This window comes from Pseudonaja textilis, chromosome 2, assembly GCF_049901715.1.
Source record: "Pseudonaja textilis isolate UNSWEBS1 chromosome 2, rPseTex1.2, whole genome shotgun sequence".
In the NCBI taxonomy this organism is placed as follows: domain Eukaryota; kingdom Metazoa; phylum Chordata; class Lepidosauria; order Squamata; family Elapidae; genus Pseudonaja; species Pseudonaja textilis.
Window position 1 is genome coordinate 194,146,109 of NC_141991.1, and position 22,883 is coordinate 194,168,991.

Sequence of the window (22,883 nt, forward strand, 5' to 3'; positions counted from 1 at the left end):
ATCTAATCTTAGATTATTAGATCGATTGATGGAGAATACGACAATATTTAAGTCATCTAGAAGAGACTGATTCTTAGTTAGTCCCACTAAAAGAAATTAAGAGCCAGTATGGTGTAGTGGTTAACATGCTGGTGCAAAAATTGGGAGACTCTGAGTTCTAGTCCAGCCATAGGCATGAAAGCTAGCTGAGTGACTTTGGAGCCAATCTCCCTCAGAGAGTCGTGGGAGACAAAAAAAAAAAAAAATAGAAGGCGTATGGTGAATGCTTGTCTTCTTGCATTATTCATAAAGAAATAAAGGCAAAAATCTAGTGCATAAAAATAAATGAAATAAATAAATAAATGTTAGAGTTGATGGGCTCCCCCTCGGAATCCCGAGCCAATTAGTCTTCAGCGAGGTTCGGCTCTAGGTCCTTGTTCTGGACGAGGCAGCCCCACCTCCTGGATTAAGTGATTGGCTATCCCTCCAACCCCCTCCCGGTCTTTCTCTCCCTTCGACTTTGCTGACATCTTCCCCAAAGAAGGGGAATCGGGAAGCGCTAGGACCAAGCGGGCTCGAAGAGACCGCTGGAATCTCTTCTGTGCAGAGTGGTTGCTGCTGCTGCTGCTGCCGCCGCTGCCGCTGCCATTTCTTCTCGCGTTCCCCGCTTGGAGAGGAGAAAGGAGGGGAGAGGGAGGTTACTGAGGCTGACTGAACTCAAGCGCTGGATTGCCAAGGACTCCCACTGCCTGCTGCTTCTGCTTCTGCTGCTGCTGCTGCTGCTGCTGCTGCTGTTCCTGCTCTGGACAAGTGTGGAAAGCAGAGCGAGGAGGGGCGGGGGGAGGAGGAGGAGGAGGAGGAGAAAGGCAGAGGGGGAACTCAAGCTTGAAGGAGAGAAGGAAGCCCCGAGAAAGAAGGAAAGGAGCCGCTCTTCTTCCAGAGTCTCCATGGCGCAAGGAAAGAGGCTGAAGCCGAGGAAAGTGTGAGGCTCGGGAAGGAGGGAGACCGGTTCGTAACTTTCCGACGCCTCGAAGCCGTTTGAGAAGCCGGGAGGGGAAGAAAAAAAAAAACCGCTTTCTTCCATGCCCCGGTCACTTCAGCGCTTCGGGAGATTCAAGGCGCTAATTCCGGACTGTTTCTGGCTTTCCTTTCTGAGGTAACTTTTGGGAAGTCTTGTAGCCGCCGCCGTTGGTAGAAGTGCCCGGAGAAGAGCGTGGAGAGGGAGGGGTGGGGGGGGGGGGGAAAGCCTTGGAAGAAGTCCTGAAGGAGAAGAGAAGAAGGAGAAAGTTTCGGCGGAAAACCCGGCGGCGATTTTTCTCTCCCCACCCCGGTCCTCAGCGGCTTGTTTTTGAGGAGGCCGGGGGGGGCAAATAAAGCGCCGAGAAGATGACCTGGAAGGGCAGCTGCTGCTGCGGAGGTGTCCGAAGCGGAGGAGATTTTCTATGCCTGCTCCTTCTCTTGATGGGTTTCCTCTTGCCCGCCTGCAGGACTCGCTTGTACACCAACCACTGGGCTGTGAGGATAAGTGGCGGGCTCCAAGAAGCCAACCGGATAGCGAGCAAGTACGGCTACATCAATATAGGACAGGTAACCTCCTCGGGCGGAAGGCCACGCGCTTTCGCCCTGCAGCCTGCGCGGGTGAGGGGCGAGCGGCTGCAAGTGCTGGTGCTGCGGCAGGCGCGGGAAAGGGAAGCGGTGGGCGCCCTTCCCTCTTTCTCTCTCTCTCTCTCTCTCTCCCCCTCCCTTCCCTGTCATCTCCCGCGGGCAGCCGCGGAGTTTATGGAAGCAGGCGGCGCGAAGGGCAGGTAGTAAACTAGCCGGGTCACGTCCTCCCCGACTTCCTTGGAGAATTGAGCTCGGCGGCTAAGGAATTGGGAAGAGGGAGAGCAGCAGCGAAAAGCAGCCGGTTTGCAACGAGAGAGTGGAAGGCAGCGCGAGTCCTGGGGCGACGACATAGTTTTGATGCTTCCGAGCCCGACTGGGGATAGAGGCGGTGGGGGGTGGAATTGCTCGGCCGCCGCTTGGGGAGCTTTCAGGCAACCGACCAAGAAACCTGTTGGGGGTTGCTGACGAGACCCGAACTGTGGGGAGGGGAGGGCATATTTTTTGAGCAAGCGGGGGCTTGCAGGAGAGTGAAAGGGAAACTTCTCGCTTTTTTGTTTTTTTTTTTAAAGCCGAAAAGGCGCACAAACCTGCTACTTTGGGTTTCTGTCAGCAAGCAAACTACCTGACGCTGTTGGTTGACTTGGAAGCCCCGTGGCTGTGGCGGCGGACCTCCTTTGTGCGTGTTCAGAAGCACTCATTACTCCCTAATTGCCAGGTTTTGAGAAGTCTCCTTGAGCTCAGTCTCCATTTGAGGATTTCTAGGAATCCTACAAAAAACCCTCTACCACCACCACCACCCCCGTTTTTTTTTTCTCCTATTGTACGCTATGAACTTTGTTTTCTTATTTTTCACCTCATGCCACTTGATCAAGGTAGCATTGGGATTTGCAGATACTGTGTGGGCTGGAGATGTACAAATGGGAAACATGACATATTTTGTGGGGCTTCCTGGGTTGCAAAATTGCAAAAGGTGACCGGAGGGATTTCCTTGTGGGGTTTGGAAACCTTGGCCCCCTCCTTGCCGGGGGAATTTAGTCTACTGCACTTATTTTGGTATTTGTTCTCCCCCTATTATAATTGTGGCATAGTCATCAAGAAGACCAAAGATTTGGGAAAGTAACAGAATTTAATAAACAGCAAGTTAAAGCTTTACTGTCTGTCCCGGATTTCCCCCAATCTCAAATCCTCATCATGCATTGGAATAAAATGGCCATCATCCTCAGCCATATTGACTTGGCTGCTCCCCATGTCTTGAACTCTTCCCTAACTCTTTCCACAGTGAACTTTGAGCCCAGCAAATGGAAACCAAGTTTTCAACAAGCAGATGGAGTGTGTCCCTCCTCAGGCAAGGGCCAAGATTTTGCCTGAGTCTTTGCCAGCATAACAGGGAAAGGGAGGAGACAGGGATTAATTTGTAACATAGCTCATCAGGGGCAAGACAGAACATTTTACTGCTGAGATTGGTTCTTTCCAAAAGGAAGACAACCTTGAATTTAAGAGGACACCCCTAAAAGGGTTAATGCTTTCATATACTTTCCCATTTTAAGACTGATATATGAGAGAGGTGAGATTAAGGAACTAAACTTCATTTCAGGTAAAAAGAAAACATGAAGTAGAAAGGAAAGCATGTGAAGACTGATTCAGGTCTTTTCCCCCTAGAGGAGACCTGGGAACTCCAACATTGCTCTTCCAAGGGTGGTTTTCCAAAAAGTAATTGGACTTTCTTCGTTTTTTCCTTTGGAACTGGTGCCTTTTTCATCCAAGAAGCTTCTTCAGTTCAGGTTGTTTCTTGGATGAGAAGCAAAACGTTTTTAAAGAAAAAAAAAACCAAGGAAGTCCAATTGCTTTTTGGAAAACCACCTTTGGGACAACCACATCCTGGATGATTGAAAATCTCCATAGAGACCTAACTTTGCTCTCTTGCTGTAGAGTTGGTGCAGAACCTTTGGGCAGCTGACAGGTTTAATCTATCATTCTTTCCTTTCATAAATTGCCAAATAGGAACTTTATCTGACAGAAAGGTAAGCAGTAGAAAAAGGAGAAATGGTAAATTCATGAGAACAAAAATAGTACTTACTGGATCAAATAAAATTCCTGATCAGTCCAATATTTTGTGTCCTGTTGTGTCCAATTAGAAACATCCAAGAAATAATCAAACAACATCATATCAGTGGCACAGACCTCCAATGTTTAGAAATGTTTTTTAAAAATCTTGGTGACAATACTGATAATGACTAATGGTTATTGACAGCTTTTAGTTACTTATTTTTGTTGTAACATATTTACTCATGCCAATTGTTAATGTTAACTTATTAACTTCTCATGAACAGAAGTCCAGTGAATTGGGGAAATATGTTCTGCAAAATAACATGTTGAAATCATTAAAAATTATTGAGGTGAAAGGAATGGAAAAGAACATGTTCTGAGTTGGTAGGAAATGTTTTGTACAATATTTGTTAATGAATGCTGTACAGGCATAAGTGTTTTGGAAGAAGCACTTAGTGATATTGTACTGTTTTAATTCTATATAAAGGAGTAGATTAAGTCTGTCTAATGCAAGTGTATTTGGGAGATTTAAATTTGGCTTTGGTTCAGATGAGTTAAATAAGTTGACACTGATCTGGTCTGAGTCATACTAGCTAGTTAAGAAACACCTGAATTTGTAGAATCCACAGATGTTAACAAACACCTGGATTTTCTAGATCCAGAACGATTAAATAAAAAAGTTATTAAACATCCCATATTCACAGGTATCTTGAATTACTTGCTCAAGCAATTCAATAAATTTAGCAGTACTACATATTTTATAACATTTCTAATACTAATCAAATATTTCTAGAGAATATTGTTTTGGGCATCTGTACTGCCTGTTGATAGTTTTGTTTTATTGTGATTTGTATATATACCTCATCTGTCTTTTCTAAAGATAAAATAATTTGCAATACTTCCGTTAAGAATTTTTAAAATTAGAAATAATGGTCATGTAAAAAAGATTCAGTTATATAATAAATAATATGGATTGAAATCCTAAATTATAATGGATGCTCTAGTCTAGAACATAAAATATTGTGTGATGGATAGAAGACTATAGAATTGTTCCACAGCTTATTGACCCAAGATATCTGTTCTTTGTATTCCACAGAACAGCAGATACTCCAAGGATATATTTTGACTCATTTATTTTTAGGACAAAATAACAAAAGTAAATGACATTTACTTTTAGTACAAAATGAGAGGCTAGAAAGAGAGCAATTACATTGTTAGATTTCTCCTTCATAGATATAAGTTCTTCTTAATAATCATTTTTCTGTAGAGCTGTACTCAGAAATTCCATATAAATAAGCATTATGTCCATTTAGTACATGAAATGCGGTGACTTTTTTATACCTAATTGAATACATTGATATAGTGCAATCATTTACAACAAAACATGCAGCCATTTTTCTCTTGTTAGAGTTATTTACTTTTGGCAAATTAAGGTTGTCTTATAAATTGAAATTTTTCATATTGTTATACAAAGCATATTGTTAAACAAAATAGCATTGTAATTAATTTGTTATTTTTATTCTATGGAACCAAGAGAGCACAAAAAATCCATAACAAATGGAAGACTGCCATCTTTCTATATTTTGAAAGCTTTTTTCCCCACAACCTGTGTTACATTCTTCTAATATTAAGATTTTCCCTCTTTTAAGTTTCTAAGCCAACAAGCAAGAAATTGGAATAACACTACAGTATTTCCTACCATTGTTATATATACATTCAATCCCTTTCAAGAAAAAAAGAAGAGAGAGTGGGAGAGTCTGTTTCCATTAGACTGAATGTTATATCCTATATATTTTCTGATACATGTATAAATGAAAGTATTATGATTATAAATAGACATTTCAAAAACAATGTTTAGAGAGTCCAAAAGAAATCCTCCAGAATGGACTTTTTAAGGCCTACAGATAGTCCTCAATTTACACCCACAATTGGGGCCAGAATTTCTGTTGCTAAGCAAGGCAGTTCTTAAGTGATTTTTACAACCTTTTTTTGCCATGGTTAAGAAAATCATTGCAGTTAAGTGAATCACATGGTCATTAAGCAAATCCGGCTTCCCCATGACTTGCCTGTTGGAAGCCAACTGGGAAGATCACAAATGGTGATCACATGACTCGAGGATGCTTTGACTGTTGCATATACATGCCAGTTGCCAAGCACCCAAATTTTGATCATGTGACCCTGGTGAATGCTGCAGTGGTTGTAAATATGAGGACTGGTGGCAAGTCACTTTTTTCAGTGTCATTGTAACTTTGAATAGTCACCAAATGAATAGTTTTAAGTTGAAGACTACCTGTAGAGTGATAAACATTTGCTATGAACTTGAATATACCCTTTTTCTGACTTAATTGAAGCTTCTGCTTCTATTTTTAAATGGATAAGAATTCCCTGTAAGGTCCAAATGCAAATGGATTAGCTTTAAAAATGACCTTATTGTCTTTAGTTTTTCCCAAACGTCTTGCTTTTACCTCTCTAACCATAATATTATGAATGTAATGTAGAACTCTAATAATTTTTAAAGTGGTGGAAATTTCCTATGTCCTCCCCCTGTGACCAAGATAGAAAATGAGAGGAGAAAGTAAAAATGAACAGTCTAATGCTCATTCATTTAATATGAAACTGATTTAACACGGCATACCTATTGGCCAGCATGATCTGAAATAACTTCCTAAGATGTATCATCATGTGCTGAACTTGATACTTGTTCACTGAATGCAAAAGTAGCAAGAGCTAGGAAAGGATCTTGCATTTTTGGTAGCCAAAATAGACTTTAGTTTCTCTGTGTACGTCTATGTTTATATTCCTGTATCAAGTGCATACATGTAATCCAGGCCTGTTAAACTAGCGGCCTGTGGGCAGATACAGCCCACGTAGGCTATGCCCCACCCTGACTTCACAAAGGCAAAAAACATCCTGATACGTCATGATACAGCCTGTGATGCAATCAGATTTGACACCTCTGATGTAATCTTACCTGTGATTGCTTGAGATTATATTTATGAGATTATATCCTACAAAAAGAATTTAATTGGGGATCACCATACACTCCAAATCAGTCAGTGATTGGTTGGTGACTTTTTCATTTACTTATTAACCTGTTTATGTTCCTAGCAATTGGTCTGTTTTATTTTATGGAATAGAGCTGAAATAAAGTTACACGAGACAACTTTAAATGAGAGTTAACAGATTAATTTATGCACAATTGATATCAAAAGTATTCACTGGAGTATAACCCAGGGTTACATTAACTTAAAATATTCTTTTCTTAGACTTCTCTCAAAGAAAAGAAAAGTTCATTTTATATTTTAAAATGTTAACTACCATTGAACTGTGATTCAATTTAATGTCTGACAGTTTAAAGAAAGCCTAATAAAAATACCTTGCTTGAAACTGTCCAGAACTGCTGCTAGTCATTATAGATCTGGAGTAACCAACCAATGGTTCTCAAATGCTGCTGAATCAAAATTTCTAGCATGTTTCATTGTAGGAATGCTGGTAGGTATAGCTCAGGAATATCTACCATAAGACAGATTGTATAACCTTGGTATGGAAAATTACAGAGCAATTTTCCAATCTGGCACTCTCCAGATTCATTGAAACTACAATACTCAGAATTCTCCAGCTACGATGGGAATTGTACTCTCTCCTTCCTCTTCCACATTGTCTCTTCTTCCCCTCCTCCTCCTCTTTTTGTTTTCTTCTCTTCCCTTCCCTTCCCTACTCTTATCATCTTTTAAGGAGACCCTGGTTCAAACCTTGCTTTAAAAACCATGGCTTGATCCCATCTAAATCTATAGTAAAGCACTACAAAGTGGTATATAAGTGCTATTGCTATTTCAGGGGCTGCCACAAAGAAGAGGGAGTCAAGCTATTCTCTAGTCTAAAGCACCTGAGGGTAGTACGAGAAACAATGGGTGGAAACTAATCAAGGAGAGAAGCAACTTAGGACTAAGGAGAAATTTCCTGACAGACAGAACAATTAATCAGTGGAACAACCTGCCTCCAGAAGTTGTGAATGCTCCAACACTGGATGTTTTTAAGAAGAGATTGGATAACCATTTGTCTGAAGTGGTGTAGGGTTTCCTGTCTAAGCAGGGTGTTGGACTTGAAGACCTCTAAGGTCCCTTCCAACTCTGCTTTCTATTCACAATATTTAGAAAACTCTCATTTCCCTCATATAGCATCTCTGGGTACACACAACACACACAAATACAAACACATGCCAGTGAAGAATAAGGCATGAAATTCTAACTCTTGTTTGGGGAAAAAGGCAGGGTAAGATAATTTTTTTTTATAAAGGACTGCATTGGTATTAATACTGCTTGGATTTAATATTTAGGATTTCTAAAAAGTGTGGTTTATCTTCTGTAAGTACTGGTATTACTCAATATGGCTTTCTGTATTCAGTTTGGCATTTGAAGCATTGGACCACCTGGATCTTACTTGCCACAATGAAAAATCTGTTGTAGGAATGTATATCTTACAACTGCAACCTTTTGAAGAGATTCACTAAAGGTTGTCATCCCAACTGTCTTGCCACCTAAATTTAAATTCACATTGCAACAGTAGAAGTATTGGAATGCAGCCATGAAAATTACAGTATATTGATGTATCTTTAAGTCCGGTGGCTTCCCCCATTTCTTGTAAACACTGTTTTGTGCCAGAAATACATTTGGGTCTTTAAACTAAAGCTTTCTTGATACATAGCACATTACAGAACAATTTAATTGAGGAACATGACATTATACCACTATAATATTCCACAAATCAGGAAGGGATGTAATTAGCTAAGATTCAATATCTTTGCTTTTAAAAAGTTAAATTATTTTGGAGACTGATATATTAAAATGAAGAAAGAGAATTAAGTCCTTGTTTTAGGCATGCATTTATCCACACTAGTAGTCTTCCTGGCTTGCTTCTACTGGTAGTTGTAAAGAATACTGTAACGTAATCTAAGACCAGCACTAGTCTTGCATTCAACACTCTGAAAGTCTATCTCATTCTCCCCTATTGTAAAGCAATGCTCGCTGCCCCCAGTGGCATCTACAACAAACTGCAAGGCTGTCAAATATATGACAGCCAAGAAGTCTTATTGTCAAATGCTTCCTCCCAACCTGCTAAATTGTTTCCCTCATGGTGAAGGATAGAGGAAGAATAGAGAAAGAATAGTCTCAATTCTGCTGCTCTTATGTACATAAAAGGGTTAAAGTTAGAAAAGACCATTCCATTGGCACCCTCCGTGCTATTTACCCATGGTATGGTAGCTCTGGAAAGTTCTGTGACTTTGGATATGTATAGATAATAGATAAATATGTTATCTATATCTATACATAGATGATATATATATAGTGTAAATTTTTGCCTGTTTCCTTCTCTTCCTGCTTTTGCCTTGCATTTGTTCCACTTTGACAGTTACATTTTTTAGTGTTTGCTGATATTTAATGCATGCATTTCAAGCTATTTCTTGCTAGCTGTACTGAGTAGAGTGAGGGTTTGCTCTGATCTTGGTATAGGGATTGATTGGGAGTCTGCTGGGCACACACTAAATTGGAAATTACTCACATTAATTTTCCAACAGGTATCACATAAATGTTGCAATTATATAACTTGTCCTATCTTCTGATACAAGCCCATAAGTTACAGTGTTTGTGTAATGACATCATCATGCACCCACCACCACAAATATCCATGGCTACATTACTTGGGAGAATGTCAAGCAACACATCTTAATAGATGCCATTAAGCAGGTACTCATTGAGCCAAATGGGCTAAACTCGGCTGTTGCCAATGTGAGTATTGCATGATGTCATTTATCAATCTCATATCCTGGTTGCCTAACTAAAATTAAGTTCTGTTTCACTTCCCATGTTCATATGACATGAAACATAAAGGCAAAGAGTTCTTTCTCTCCCTTTCAACTCTGTGAATCTCATAGAAAATGAGGACCATCTACATGTGTGTATTGGTTGTTTGAGAGCTTGTAAGCTGCTTCAGTCATGTGACTAAATTTTCTACTGAGCTTTGAAGAATACTCTGTGCTGGCAATCGAGTTTTTAAGGCACAGAACTCTCATTGCTAAAACTGCTGTATATGAGCATGTGAATGTGTATGCCTGCCTGGAAGATATGCAGCAGAAAGCTTGGATTAAGGTTTCATGAGAGGTATTTTGACTATAGTATCGGTAGTACCTTGTGCTACAGTACCAATGAGCAGAAAGCTCAGAAATCAGGAATGCTTTAATACTGTTTTCAAATATTTTGTCGCTAAAATATCCTATGATTTTTCACTTCATATCAGCGTAATTAGCAAAAATCCTTGATACTTAGTGAAGTTCTATATATCTTTATCAGGAAATAGGTCTCATGTCTACTGTTTCTTATTTCTTAAAGAGTGATACAACATATTTCTGAGAGTTCTGATGGATAACTTCAGACATATTATGAATGCCATGTAAATTGATAGAATACACATTTTCCTGTCCAACTAACTGCTACATGATTTAATGGTAATTGTTTTTAAACAGGCAAAGTGATTTTTTTTTTAAGTAAAAAGCAACAGTAAGGTTTTACTTTGTTTTGAGGTGGGATTTTGTTTTGTCTTGTTTTTTGCTAGAGTGATGTCTCACTCCTAAAATGTTGCTTTGCACACACATTTGTCTGTCTCCCAGCATGAGGCTAGAAAACAGAAAGAAGACTCTACTGAGGCAAGTTAAGGACCCTTGTGAATGCAAAGCAAAGGGATATTTATGGAATCTGAGCTACAAAACAATAACAGTGCCTTGAACCTGAATTTGTCTGCACCACAGCAGGAATCCAGAGCATAGAAAAGATCAGCTGTAATCCTTTAAGCTCACATTTTTTTCCTACTCTGCAGCAATAATCTATTGTCAGGCAAAGGGCAAAGTAAAACAAATTACTTTTCTTCAAATTTAATACAGTGTCATTTCCCCTAATTTAAGCAATATTGTTCATTTATTTTTGTTTAAAGCCAACAAAATTATCTTTTGTAAAAAATTTCAGCTTATATGTTTTGATATAAAACAGACATGATCCATGTTAAAATTTGTTTCCATTCATTTCTTGTACACACATTATCACATGTAAAACATATACATACAATAGAAATATTGTATGTTGTTGGCTTTCAGTTCCTAGAGTCTTGTTCTCTTTTATTCACTGTTCTGGACACATTGAATGCCTTGTCCAAGTCTTTGCACTGATAAACTACGTCTTTGCACTGATACCATAACTCAGCTATATTTTTCTCAAGATATTTGGCTTAATAAAGAAATCACACAATATAGAGGGTTCTATTAGTGGCAGCTGCTGCTGACAACATCCACCTATCCATAATCATTAACTGCTCTCCTGTTTTCTCCCAAACTAAGATCAGCTATTCTGCACAAGAAGTTAAAATCCAAGGCAGTCAAAGAATGGTGAGAATAAACGCCCAGGTTATTGATATAATAAAAAAGAATTTCCAAGGTTCTGATTGGTTCCAGGAAGATACCATTGCCTAGTACAAGCACAGAAGCAGCTGAGTCCTCATGAACTTTTTGCAGACATTTCCTGTTATTAGGCTCCGGTGTTGTAAGATCAAAGAGCCTTCACAAAAAGCAACAGAAGCCCCTACTTTTAATCAGATAGTGAATCATTACTGAGGATGTTTGGGAGATGAAGTTGAGTGGATTAATAGCAGTGGGCATATACATTATTTATATGTGAAATTTGCTTAGGGTTTGAATTTTGGTGAAAACTTGGAGGCTTTGCACCAAAATCTCCTCTTAGCTAAAAAAGACATAGAGATAAAGCACTAAATTATTAGTGTGTGTTTTGTAATGCCTATGCCTTACAGGTAGTCTTCTACGTATGACCACAATTGAGCCCAAAATTTCTGTTTCTGAGTAAGACAATTATGAAGTGAGTATTGCCCCCATTGTACAACCTTTATTGCCACAGTTGTTAAGAGAATCAGAGCAATTGTTAAGTTGGTAGGTAATACAGTTGCTAAGTGAATTTAGCTTCTCCATTGATTTTGCCTGTAGGAAGGTCGCAAAAAGTGATCACATGACTCTGGGACATTGCAACTGCAATAAATATGAGTCAATTGTCAAGCATCTGAATTTTGATCATGTGACCATGGGGGCGCTGCAATGTAAGTGTGAAAAATGGTGGTAAGTCACTCAATGCCATTGTATCCTCAAACAGTCACCAAATGAACTATTATAAGTTGAAGACTATCTGTAGTCTCTTTTCCATCAGGTACTGTTTCCAGTGCTTCACACCAGTTCCAGTAAAATTATAATAATATAGACAGGACTGTAAAGAATAGATCTAGACAATGAAGAAATCTGCAGAATATTGATATTATCAGGAGGCCAAGCACTGAATTGCAAGTGAATTTTTTACAGGATAGTCCACTCTTGATCAACATCCTAAGGCACAAAGGCCCAGAATTTTTAAAATACTTTTATTGATATTTATTGTAACATAAAATTTAATTTAAATAAAGATTAGAAAGAAAAAGAGGGAGTGGAGGATAAAAAAGTGAAAAGAAAAAAAAACTGTATATCAAATCATACTCAAAGGGAGTTAGGCAACCCTCTGTCAAATAAGAAAGCACTTTGTGGTCTTCTTTCAGGGACACTGATCAGAGGTGGTTTCCTAATGAATAATGTATTGATTGATCGGATATGGTAAATTGAGGGAAAGTATTGAACACAGTAGCATTTATTAATGTTGGATAGATGAGGATTTATTGTTGATGCCAGTCTGGCAGAGTTCTCCTAAAATGGCTGGCACTTTTGAATGTGAGTAGTAAGTAATAGTTGGGGGTAAGTCATTTATGGAAGTTTGTTTTGGGTGCTGTGAGGTTATATTAAGTGTATATAGTTGTGATTGAGTTATTGTGTGATTTTAGTGTTGTGATTCTTAATGTGGTTCTTTTATTTTGATCGGAAGGTTAGATTTCATATGGGTCCACAATTTGAAGGGCATAGATAGCATGATCCTAGATATGGTCAGGTATCCCAGGTACCTGGGAGATATGATAAGGGACACTTGGTAATTTCAGGGAAGAAAAATCAGAATTTATTGAGAACATCCATTTCCAGCTTGGCAGCCCCAGTTGAGTCCTGTTGGTTGAATCATTCATAAGTTTAGATTTAAGTTGCTGGTAAATGCCAGCTCCAAGGCCATGCTTAATCTATGATTTGGTTCTGGATAAGATGATAGACCAGGCATTTATTGTTAAGATCTGATTGAAAGTGAGGATACTTTTTGAACATTTGCCCTCTATGTTTTGAGTTCTGCCGCAATCTTGAGCTAAGAGTTGGGATGGAGCTATTGATCTTACTGGATGATATGTGACAAAGGACAGTCTTCTTGAAGTAGTGGAGTGTGAGGAATTTTGTGTTGAGTTGGGCTTTAGACAGGGAGTGGGTATTTTTCTGAATTGCTAGCATGCTGCCTGTGGAATTCTTGTAATTGTTCACACATCTTAGAGTTCTGAGATTGAGAAACACACTTTAGAGTGTTGATTGACTTCAGGCTCCATGCCAGAGGTCTGGGTCAGTTATATTTTGGCAATCATGGACTTATCTCCTCAAGCCTGACACGTGCTCAGAACAATGGCATAGAACGTGACAAGATTAGATCTGCTCCATTATCAAATTGGATCTTTTTCTGATCCAGTTAAAATTAACTGCTATGAAGATCTCAGAGTAGGATCAGTTAGGTTATGATGTGTCTTAAATGCATTAATTCAGATGGTTTCTTGGACACACTTGAGGGATTTCCCAGTTGTGTCAGAGGTGAGTTCACCAATGGCTTTGTAGCTCTCAAGGAATGTTCTCCGAGGTGATTCCCTTTGGTATCCTGATCCCGAGGCACACCTTGGTTTCCTGAACAGTTATGGGAGCTGAACCACCAGAAATAATATCTAAAGCACTGGTGGAAAAAGATCAAAAATAAATGTTACCAACCACAAGTACAAATTCAAATCCTAGCCATCATTATTTTTCTTATCTGATTGAGTTAGTAAGGTGGGCCAGTAGCCTTACTTTAGAGAAGAATGGGCAGGATGCTCATTTACTTTGGATGCATTTTGCTAACAAAGTCACTTAGATTTGCCAAAGGTAGGCAAAGTTTAATGTGGTGTTTGGGGCATCTCTTAACTCTATTGTAAGAACTCATTATGGCTTGCATAATCTGAGGTTTACATTGGGTCTTTCTGATATGACTCTTACTACTTACAGTATTGAACCATGTCCTTCCTAGCTCTTATATGGAGATGGAAAGGTGACTTGATTGATCCAAGAGGTGGTTAATGCTCTCTGTGGGAAGAAATGATTCCAGCACCCTTGAAAGAAGCTCTGGGTATCCTCTCCTTAAAGGAAGACTATTTATCTCAATCTTCATTTTGGGGTAAAAGTAGTTAAATATGCAGTGATTGATGCAGCTGTAAAGCATCCTGAAGAAAATAGATTACCTGGCCTCTTTCAAGGCCTGAGTACAGAATGGTTATGACTTTAGTTGCTATAATCAATGAACTTTGTTGTGATCTTCATGGAGATCTTTCAATCTCCTGTTGCTTATTAGACCATTAACTATGGCATTCCTAGGGACTGTCTGTGGGGGTTAGGGATGGGTTTTATGGTCATTCTGTTCCTACCTCAATAGGCAGTTCCAGTCAGAAGCAGTCAGGTCACTTCCTTGTAGTTCAATAGCACTCATATACTGCTTTACAGCCCTCTCTAAGCAGTTTACAGAGTCAGCATTTTGCCCCCAACAATCTGAGTCCTCATTTTACCCATCTTGGAAGGGTGGAAGACTGAGTCAACCTTAGTTATCAGACAACCTAGAACTACGCTGCCTTCAGTTCAATCTAAGTATGGTACATAAAATTATATATTGCAATGTCGTACCTGTCAATGAATACTTCAGCTTCAACCATAACAATACAAGAGCACACAATAGATACAAACTCAAGTTAAACAGCACCAAACTTGATTGAAGGAAATACGACTTCAGTAACAGAGTGATCAATGTCTGGAATACTCTACCTGACTCTGGTTTCTTCCCCAAACCCACAAAACTTTAACCTTAGACTGTCTATTATTGAACTCACCCCTTTCCTAAGAGGTCTGTAGGGGGCGTGCATAAGTGCACCAATGTGCCTACCGTCCCTGTCTTACTGTTCCTTTTTTTCTTATTCATATCCATTTCATGTATTCATAACCATGTTTATACTTATAACTGTTATCTAATAATCACTTGACAAAATAAAATAAATAAATAAAATAAATAAATAAAGAATCAGGACCACACCTCAGGACTACACCTCAGCTTCCAGTTAAGATGATTCACGCCTATTCACAAGACTCTAGACAACTAATGGTCAACACTAAATTGGTGTTAGATAAAATCAACAAATGCAAGAAGTGTTAGACTTAGACCATTTGCAGAAATGTAACAACTCTGGGTTAATTGACTTTGCCCCCAGTTTCTGCTGTTCTTCCCCTATAGTAATGTGCCACCGGGGTTATTTCCTTCTCCCTTGTTATTCAGCATAAAATTGCTTTGAGAAATCATCCAAATGTTCAGGCTGTGATACCATCATATGCTGACTATACTCAGCTTTGCATTGCAACCTTTTCCCCTCACAAGGCCTACTAGGATATTGTGTCAATATTCTGTCCCAGTGACTGGAGGGTATCATGGTGTGGATGAGATGATGCCATCTAAAGTCAAATCCAAGCAAGACATAGTTACATTTTGTTTATTGCAGTTGTCCCAACCTTGAACTCTTGAAGGGATGACACTGTCCCAAGGAAGTAGGTCCACTATTTGCAGTCTTTCTAGATTTGTGGCTATTGCAGGTAGACATTGTGGCAGTGTACAAATTTAATAAATAAATGCTCTTCATTCATTGTATTGGGGGATTATCTAGGTAAATTGTTTACTTAAATTTTCTTCTGAAGTTAGTAAAAGGAAAATGTTGCATTTATTCTGACTAGGCATTTGGAGTGATAGGAAGCAAGTTTGGTCTAGTGATTAAGATACCAGGTTAGGACCTAGGAGACTGTGAATTCTAGTCCCTCCTTAGTCACGAAAGCTGTCTAGGTGACTTTGGACCATCACACTCCCTCAGCCCAGTCACCACCAGGTTGCTGTTATGGGGAAAATAGGAGTGTTAGTATGTTCCCTGTCTTGAGTTATCTATAAAAATAATAAAGGCAAGATAAAGACATTAAATAAAATGTTTATTGATACTGTATTGATATTATTATAAAATGCTCCATCGTAAAAGGATTATTTTTGTAGCCTACTGTGTCAATTACAATGAATGCTATAAGCTTGTTTGACATGCAATTACAGGTAGTCCTCAATGAGGTTATGACCCCAACTGAGGCCAAAATTCCTGTTGCTAAGTAAGACATTTGTTAAGTGAATTTGCCCTATTTTACATTCTTTCTTGCTACAGTTGTTAATCACCACAGTTGTTCAGTTAGTAGCACATTTGTAAAGTAAATATGGCTTCCACATTCACTTTGCTTATCAGAAGGTCAAAAAAGGTAGTCACATAACCCTGAGGTACTGCAACTGTCATAAGGATAATATTGAATTGAATAATTCAGGATTAAAGAAGTTTTCTTTTTTACTGTAATGTTTAGAAATATCAAGTAGTCTGGTTAGGACTTAAGATCAGTAACCTCCATGATTCATCTGGGAAAAAAATACCACAGTGACATGGAATAATTAAAATCCTGCGGGGGGTGGGGGAGAATCTGCTGCCCAATTTCCTGTGTCTCCTTTTACTTAATGCAACAATCCTTTTATTAAAAATACATCTTGTTGGTAGAATATCAGGCAGTGATTTCTGTGGTACTGGTAGTCCTCAGTTACAACCACAATTGAGCCCAAAATGCATGCTGCTAAGTGAGAAATTTGTTAAGTGAGTTTTGTTCCATTTGATGATTTTTCTCGCCACATTTGTTAAGTGAATCACTGCAGTACTTAAATTAGTAACAGTTGTTGAGGGAATATTGCTTCTCCATTGACTTTGCTTGTCAGAAGGTCACACAAGGGGATCACATAAGTCTGGGACACTGCAACCGACATAAATCTGAGTCAGTTGTTAAGCATCTGAATGTAAATTATGGGACCATAGGGCAAACTGTCATAAACTGTCATTTTTTTTCTGTGCTGGTGTAACTTCTAACGGTCACTAAATGAACTATTGTAAATTGAGGAATACCTATACATGATGAGATCAAGAAACAAACTACTGACTTCCAGTTTGAAGGGCTTCGGCGACAGACAGAAATCTGCGATCGTGCGCGGTTTCTGTCTGGCCTCGCTGCTGGAGCGCCCCGAGCCAGCTGGTTTCAGGGCTAAGCCACCCCGTAGAAGCGGTGAAGAGGGGGGAGACTGCCAGCAGGGTTGAGGAGAGCCACATCCCTCCTCCCCAGCTGGCCATTACTCCCTTTCCCGAAGGCGGTTGCAGCGGTGGTCAGAAATGGCCACCACAAAGGAGAACTCGACCGGAAAAGAATGTGCAGGAGGAAGATAAGAAGTGAAAGTTTTGGCTGACCGGGTTAAATTGTAAAAGCAACAACTAAGGTACCCTGGAATTTAAACTTACAAAAAATAACATCGCTCCCAAAGAAGAGTCGGAAGCAGTGAAGGAAAGTGAAAAGGGAAAGGTTAGGCTTTTTTTTCCTTCTCTCTCCTTCCCTATACTGACAACTAAGAGACTTAAATAAGAAATCGGAAAAATCTGCTTTGAAATCAATAGGCAATTAAGCTGAAAATAAAACAAAATGCCAAAGGGATAATAAAGATTTCTGGACATTAAAAACTTTCTTTTTCATAAGCAGGAAGGGAGAGAAAAAGAATAAGAGCAGGATCTGGAAGAGGGAGGAGACTGCCTGGAATTAAAAAGAATCTACAGTAAAACTTCAACAAGACTTCTAAAAGATACATTTTAACTGAAACTTTGCAACTAAATAGTAACCCCATGGAAGAGAAAGTGAAAAAAAAGAACAAAAAAGAAACAGCTTGCATGTATTTGGATTATTTGGTGATCTTTGGATTCTTGGTTATTATATTTGAATGACTAAAATCAATCGGGGGGGTTGTTTAAAAATTTATACAATGGCACCACTTCTGGATGAATTGAACATGGAACTTAAAAAGTACAAAGAAGATGCACAAGAAGGGAAGGGTTCTTTTGGCTTCATTTTTCAATTCTTAGAAATGGAGATTTGGAACTATGAGAAACAACAAGAAAAGACTGCAAAACAAGAAGACTGGGACAAAGAAGAAGCCATCTTTAATGAACAAGCAATTTTATGTGGGGAAGAAAAAGGAAAGGGGGGAAAGAGAATGGAGAATTTAAGACTTAAAAAAACAACCAAAGAGAAGAAAAATAATTCAAAAAATAAGTATAATACTGGAAAGCAACAGAAAAGGGGAATACAGAAGAGAGAAATAGAGGTAGAGAGACAAGGGGGTAAAAAGGGGAGAGAGAAGAAGAGAGGGAAGAAGGAAAGGAAAAGTTTTATAAAATATAAGTGAAGGGGGGAGGAATTAACTATGGAAAGCTTATAATTGTTCCCATAGAAGTATGATATTTAATTGAAAAGTAATGTTAAAGATGTTAAGACTTTAATGAATATTAATATTAGAATTGAATTGGAATGGAATGTTGTTTTAATTATATACATTTATATTTTTTTTCTTTTTTTAAGAATACAGTTGGTATTTTAGGAATGTACCAAGCAGAATCCAAATGGAAGTTATGTATTATATTGAATGTTACAACTTTAGGGAAAAGATATAAAGGCGTCATACTCCAATCAGTAACTACAGGAGAAATTTTGTTTAATGAGAAAAGATAATAGATAATTGAAACAGGACAGACAAAAAATATAAATACAATGATTTGAATTGAGATGAGATAATTAAAATAAAATTGAGAAAATTAAAAGAGGGGAGAAGCTATGCAGAAAATGTAAAATAGTAATAAGATAAGGAATAGAATATAAAAATGAGCATGAAGCTGAATTTGTTTCTGTACGAAGAAATGTAACCACCTAGGATTACGCTACTTTCAAAAAAGATGTTTTATTTGTATTTTTTTTCTCTTTGTGAAAACTCAAATAAAATTTACCCCCCCCAAAAAAAGAAGCTACTCTTTCATATTGTCTTGCTGACGCAAGTTGTAGGTTTGGGACATGATGCATCTTTTGCCTCTTCTCCCTTGCCCAGCTGATCCCTATGAATGTAATGGACTGCAAACCAAATGCTTTTTTCAATGCAAAAATCCTAGATGTACAATTCAGAAATTATGTCTCCATTTCCTAATTTTTTTTAGAAAACAATAAGTCTTTAAATAATTGAATCTGCTTTCGAAGATCAAATGTTCCAATAAGCTTTTCTTACCAAAGTTGAGATGAATATTTCCCATGAATTAAATATTTATAGTTTTACAATAAATATCCTTAAGCTGAATGATTTTAGTACCATAATTAGTGGGTTTAGAAAACTAATGTAGATCTTGATTGCTACATAAAATGTTGCATATAAATTAAACATTAAAAAGGTGGATACAGACAAAACAGCCAGTTCATTATCTCCAGTTATACAGTTACAACCTCAAGGACATTCAACCATTCCATATTGTATCTTTCTTTTTGAAAGATGAGTACTTGGGTTCAAGTAACATTTCAGCCAGGTAGTAATTGCATAATTTATAGACCTTTTGAAAAAGAGGTAAACTGCTTTTCTTAAATTTTCTGTCTCTTTTATCCTCACCCCAGATTCTTTTTGTCTCTTACAGATTGGAGCACTGAAGGATTATTACCATTTTTACCATAGTAAAACAATTAAAAGGTCAGTTCTCTCAAGTAGAGGTACTCACAACTTCATTTCCATGGAGCCAAAGGTAAGCTAATCTAATTAGTCAGCAATGTTTGATGCAAGCTTTTGCATTTTTAATTTGAAACTTTACGCCAGGGGATGTTTACCTGGATAACATCTACAATTAGAAGAATTGATTGTCATTTGCTCATTAAGATTACATTTCATATGAGAAAAGAAAGTAGTATTCTAATGTTTTAAGAATAGTGTGTCACCATTATTTATAGAATATTATAATACAGATTACAGATTAACAGAATTGTAAAGGACCTTGTAGGTCATCTAGTCTAACCCCCTGCCCAAGCAAATGTGATTTTCGTGTCAATGCTGTATATATAATATAGCAGTTTATAATTACATTACTTCTAAGCAGTGACCCTTTCTTAGAATGACGATGGTAGTTTGACTGTAGTTTCTATCTCAAAAGTTCAGTATTGATTTATGTTGTTGAACAAGGTTTTTTTAATAAAATTATCACATTATTTATCTTAATTGCTATTATTAATTATTATTATTAAACTGCTTTATTAAATTACTGCATACCTCATATTAATTGTTTATAATTTTTGTTTTTCATTTATAACTTTCCTCACAATAAAGTTTTTTAAAAATACTGCCTTTTGTATATAAAGAATCATGCTTCTTTTTACAATAGTGAAACAAATAGATGTGAGTATAATAAGGATTTATCATCACTGGAATTCTTCTCATGGCAATAATTATATTATAATATTTGATTATTTAAAATATATCAACTTAAAAATGTTAATTTGCATCTTAATTCTATTGGTATGCCAGTATGATGTATCTGCTTATGATAATCATATACTGACGGTCGTGATTGAAGAAGATATATTGGTACACTGCAAATATTAACTGGGTATAAATTTCACTGTGTATTATTTCTTGTTCACAAACAAATGTTAAGACACTTTTATGTTATTGAATGTTATAAATGTGAGAGGTATAGCTTCACATTTTTTTGGCAATATATAAGTTGTTCATCATTTGTTTTATGGATATTGCTTTTTGATAATTTTTCTATATGTTGTATATAATGTGATAGGAACATTAATTAATAATCAGGTAATCTTGGTCAGGCTACATTTCATAGAATATCTTAAAAGCTTCCCACTGAAATAAATTTTAAAATTAATTTTAAGTAAGATATGGATAACTGACACCTTGTACATGTTTAAATTTCACTTTGATGTTTTTGTTTTGATTATAAACAAATTGCTGTAAGCTAGAAATACAGTCTGTAATTTCTTATGAGAAATGTTATTGGCAAGATAGGAATGTGATAGGAATAAATCAGACAAACCTTTAGAAAAATAAAAGTTGCTTTATATTAAAAAATAATATGTGGCTCCTCATATTTATACCTCACTGTCTTTATAATTTTCCGATCAACATATTTTTAAAGGTTGAAGCTATCATACTTTGAATTAATGTATCATTTACATCCCCACTACATTTTAATAACTCTGGATGGTTTACAATAATCAAAAGACGCAAATCAATTGCACATTAATTTACTTAAACAGTATGTTAGAAAATCCAACCATCTTTCTTACTAACTCCTTTGCAATGATTTATCATACTAAACATGATGTTCTGTATTACTGAGCAAGAAACTTATACTTATTCTGTCCATATTAGAATAACAACAATATAGGCATATAAAATGCCAAGTGGAGCTGGAAACTTTCTTTTTCCTTTCCCTTCTCCTTCTCCTTCTCCTTCCCTTCTGCTGTTCATTGGCCTGGATATCATTTTGAGATTGACAAAGTTCATACAGCTGCTTCTTGTTGTGGAAAAAGTAGTAATGATACCTACTTGTCCACTTTATCCTTATTATCAGACCATCTTAGAAACCTAAGCTCTAGGAAATAAGCAGGTATCACATTATCACACATTACAGTATTGATAGCAGCAGTACTAACAGCATGTTAAGGTATTTGAATTCAGCTGTAGGAAAGCTATTTATTCTTCCACTGGCTTGAACAAATATAATAGTATCCACGGGTGGGATTCATCCAGTGTAACAACCGGTTCGGTGTGCGTGCGCTTTGTGTGTGCGCATGCGCAGCATTTGCAACTCACCTTCTGCTGCAAGTCCTGTGTGTAAAACAGCTGATGCATGGCAATCTGCTGTGCCTTGCGAATCAGTTGAGCTGGAAAACCCGAAAATAAAGCACAGACTAGAGCCAGGACGGACGGGCGGGCCCAACAGCTGATCTTTGGAGCTACCGGTTCCCCCGAACTGGCCCGAACTGGTAGAATCCCGCCCCTGATATGATGTATGTTTATATATGATGTAGGGATATTACTAATTTTACCAATTTACCAATATTATAAATCATTATCATTATTCATACATAGCTTTCAAATTTAAATCATGATTTACAATATGCAGTGACTATTTTCACATATCACATTGAGCTAAAACCAAACAGATATATTATGATTTAGCACAATATGTGAATCCAGCCAGAATGAAAATACAGTATAAGACAAACATCATATATTTCAAAGCTCTTAATTTAGAAAAAGGGAAAATATCTCATTGAAGAAGGAAAACAGCCAAATATTGGGCACTCAAGATTGAAAATGTTATATATTCAAAAGTTAAAGACTGGCTTCTTAGCTAACTGTTAGATATCTTTCTCCAGATGCAAAATCCTTTAATCTTTGCATGGACTTATCTAATACTATACTTTAGGAAAATCCTATTATTATAACTTATTAACCACAAACCACACATAATAGAGTCTGAATTGTTTTTGTTTCCTAATGACCATAATACTTGGTAGGGTGAGTTTTGAGCATAGAAGTAGTGGAAAAAAGATATTCAATGAGGAAATGCTAAAATGTATCTGAAAACAAAATTCTGAAAGACAGTTTATACCAAAGAAAGGGTAATGAGAGAAAAATCAAGCACTTTATCACTACTATTCTCCTCAACATCCAAAAATTGCTTTTTAGTTAAAAATTAAAATAAATATAAAAATTGCTGTTTCTAAGTGGCGCACATTACCACAGCTACTTGTTTTTAATGAGCATATGGATTTAGCTTACTATTTGGCAGAAAAGAAAGTAGATGTGAAAAGCACTATGGACTGTATCACATTTTTGGAATATTGCATTCTGTTTTGGAGGTCACATAAGAAGGGAGAAAGAAATTGGATCTGTTGAAGGTTCAAGGGGAAGGATTTAGAAAGATCTGGTACTTGCTTTGCTCTTGTCTCTAGTTGTGTATTGCTATGAAGAATGCTACTACTACTGTGAGGAATACTATGAAAAGCAGTGATAGCAACAATTATGGAACTT

At 37.4% G+C, this 22,883-nt stretch overlaps 1 protein-coding gene across 1 annotated transcript in view; it reads left to right on the plus strand.

Annotated features, from left to right (window-relative positions):
• Positions 1 to 521: 521 nt before the first annotated feature.
• Positions 522 to 22,883, plus strand: part of PCSK5 (proprotein convertase subtilisin/kexin type 5) — a 135,174-nt gene continuing 112,812 nt past the window's right edge. Inside the window, exons 1-2 of the mRNA XM_026703821.2 lie at positions 522 to 1,566; positions 19,471 to 19,575. Coding sequence (XP_026559606.1) covers positions 1,366 to 1,566; positions 19,471 to 19,575 — 306 coding nt within the window. The 5' untranslated portion in view covers positions 522 to 1,365. The remainder of the gene's footprint in view (positions 1,567 to 19,470; positions 19,576 to 22,883) is intronic.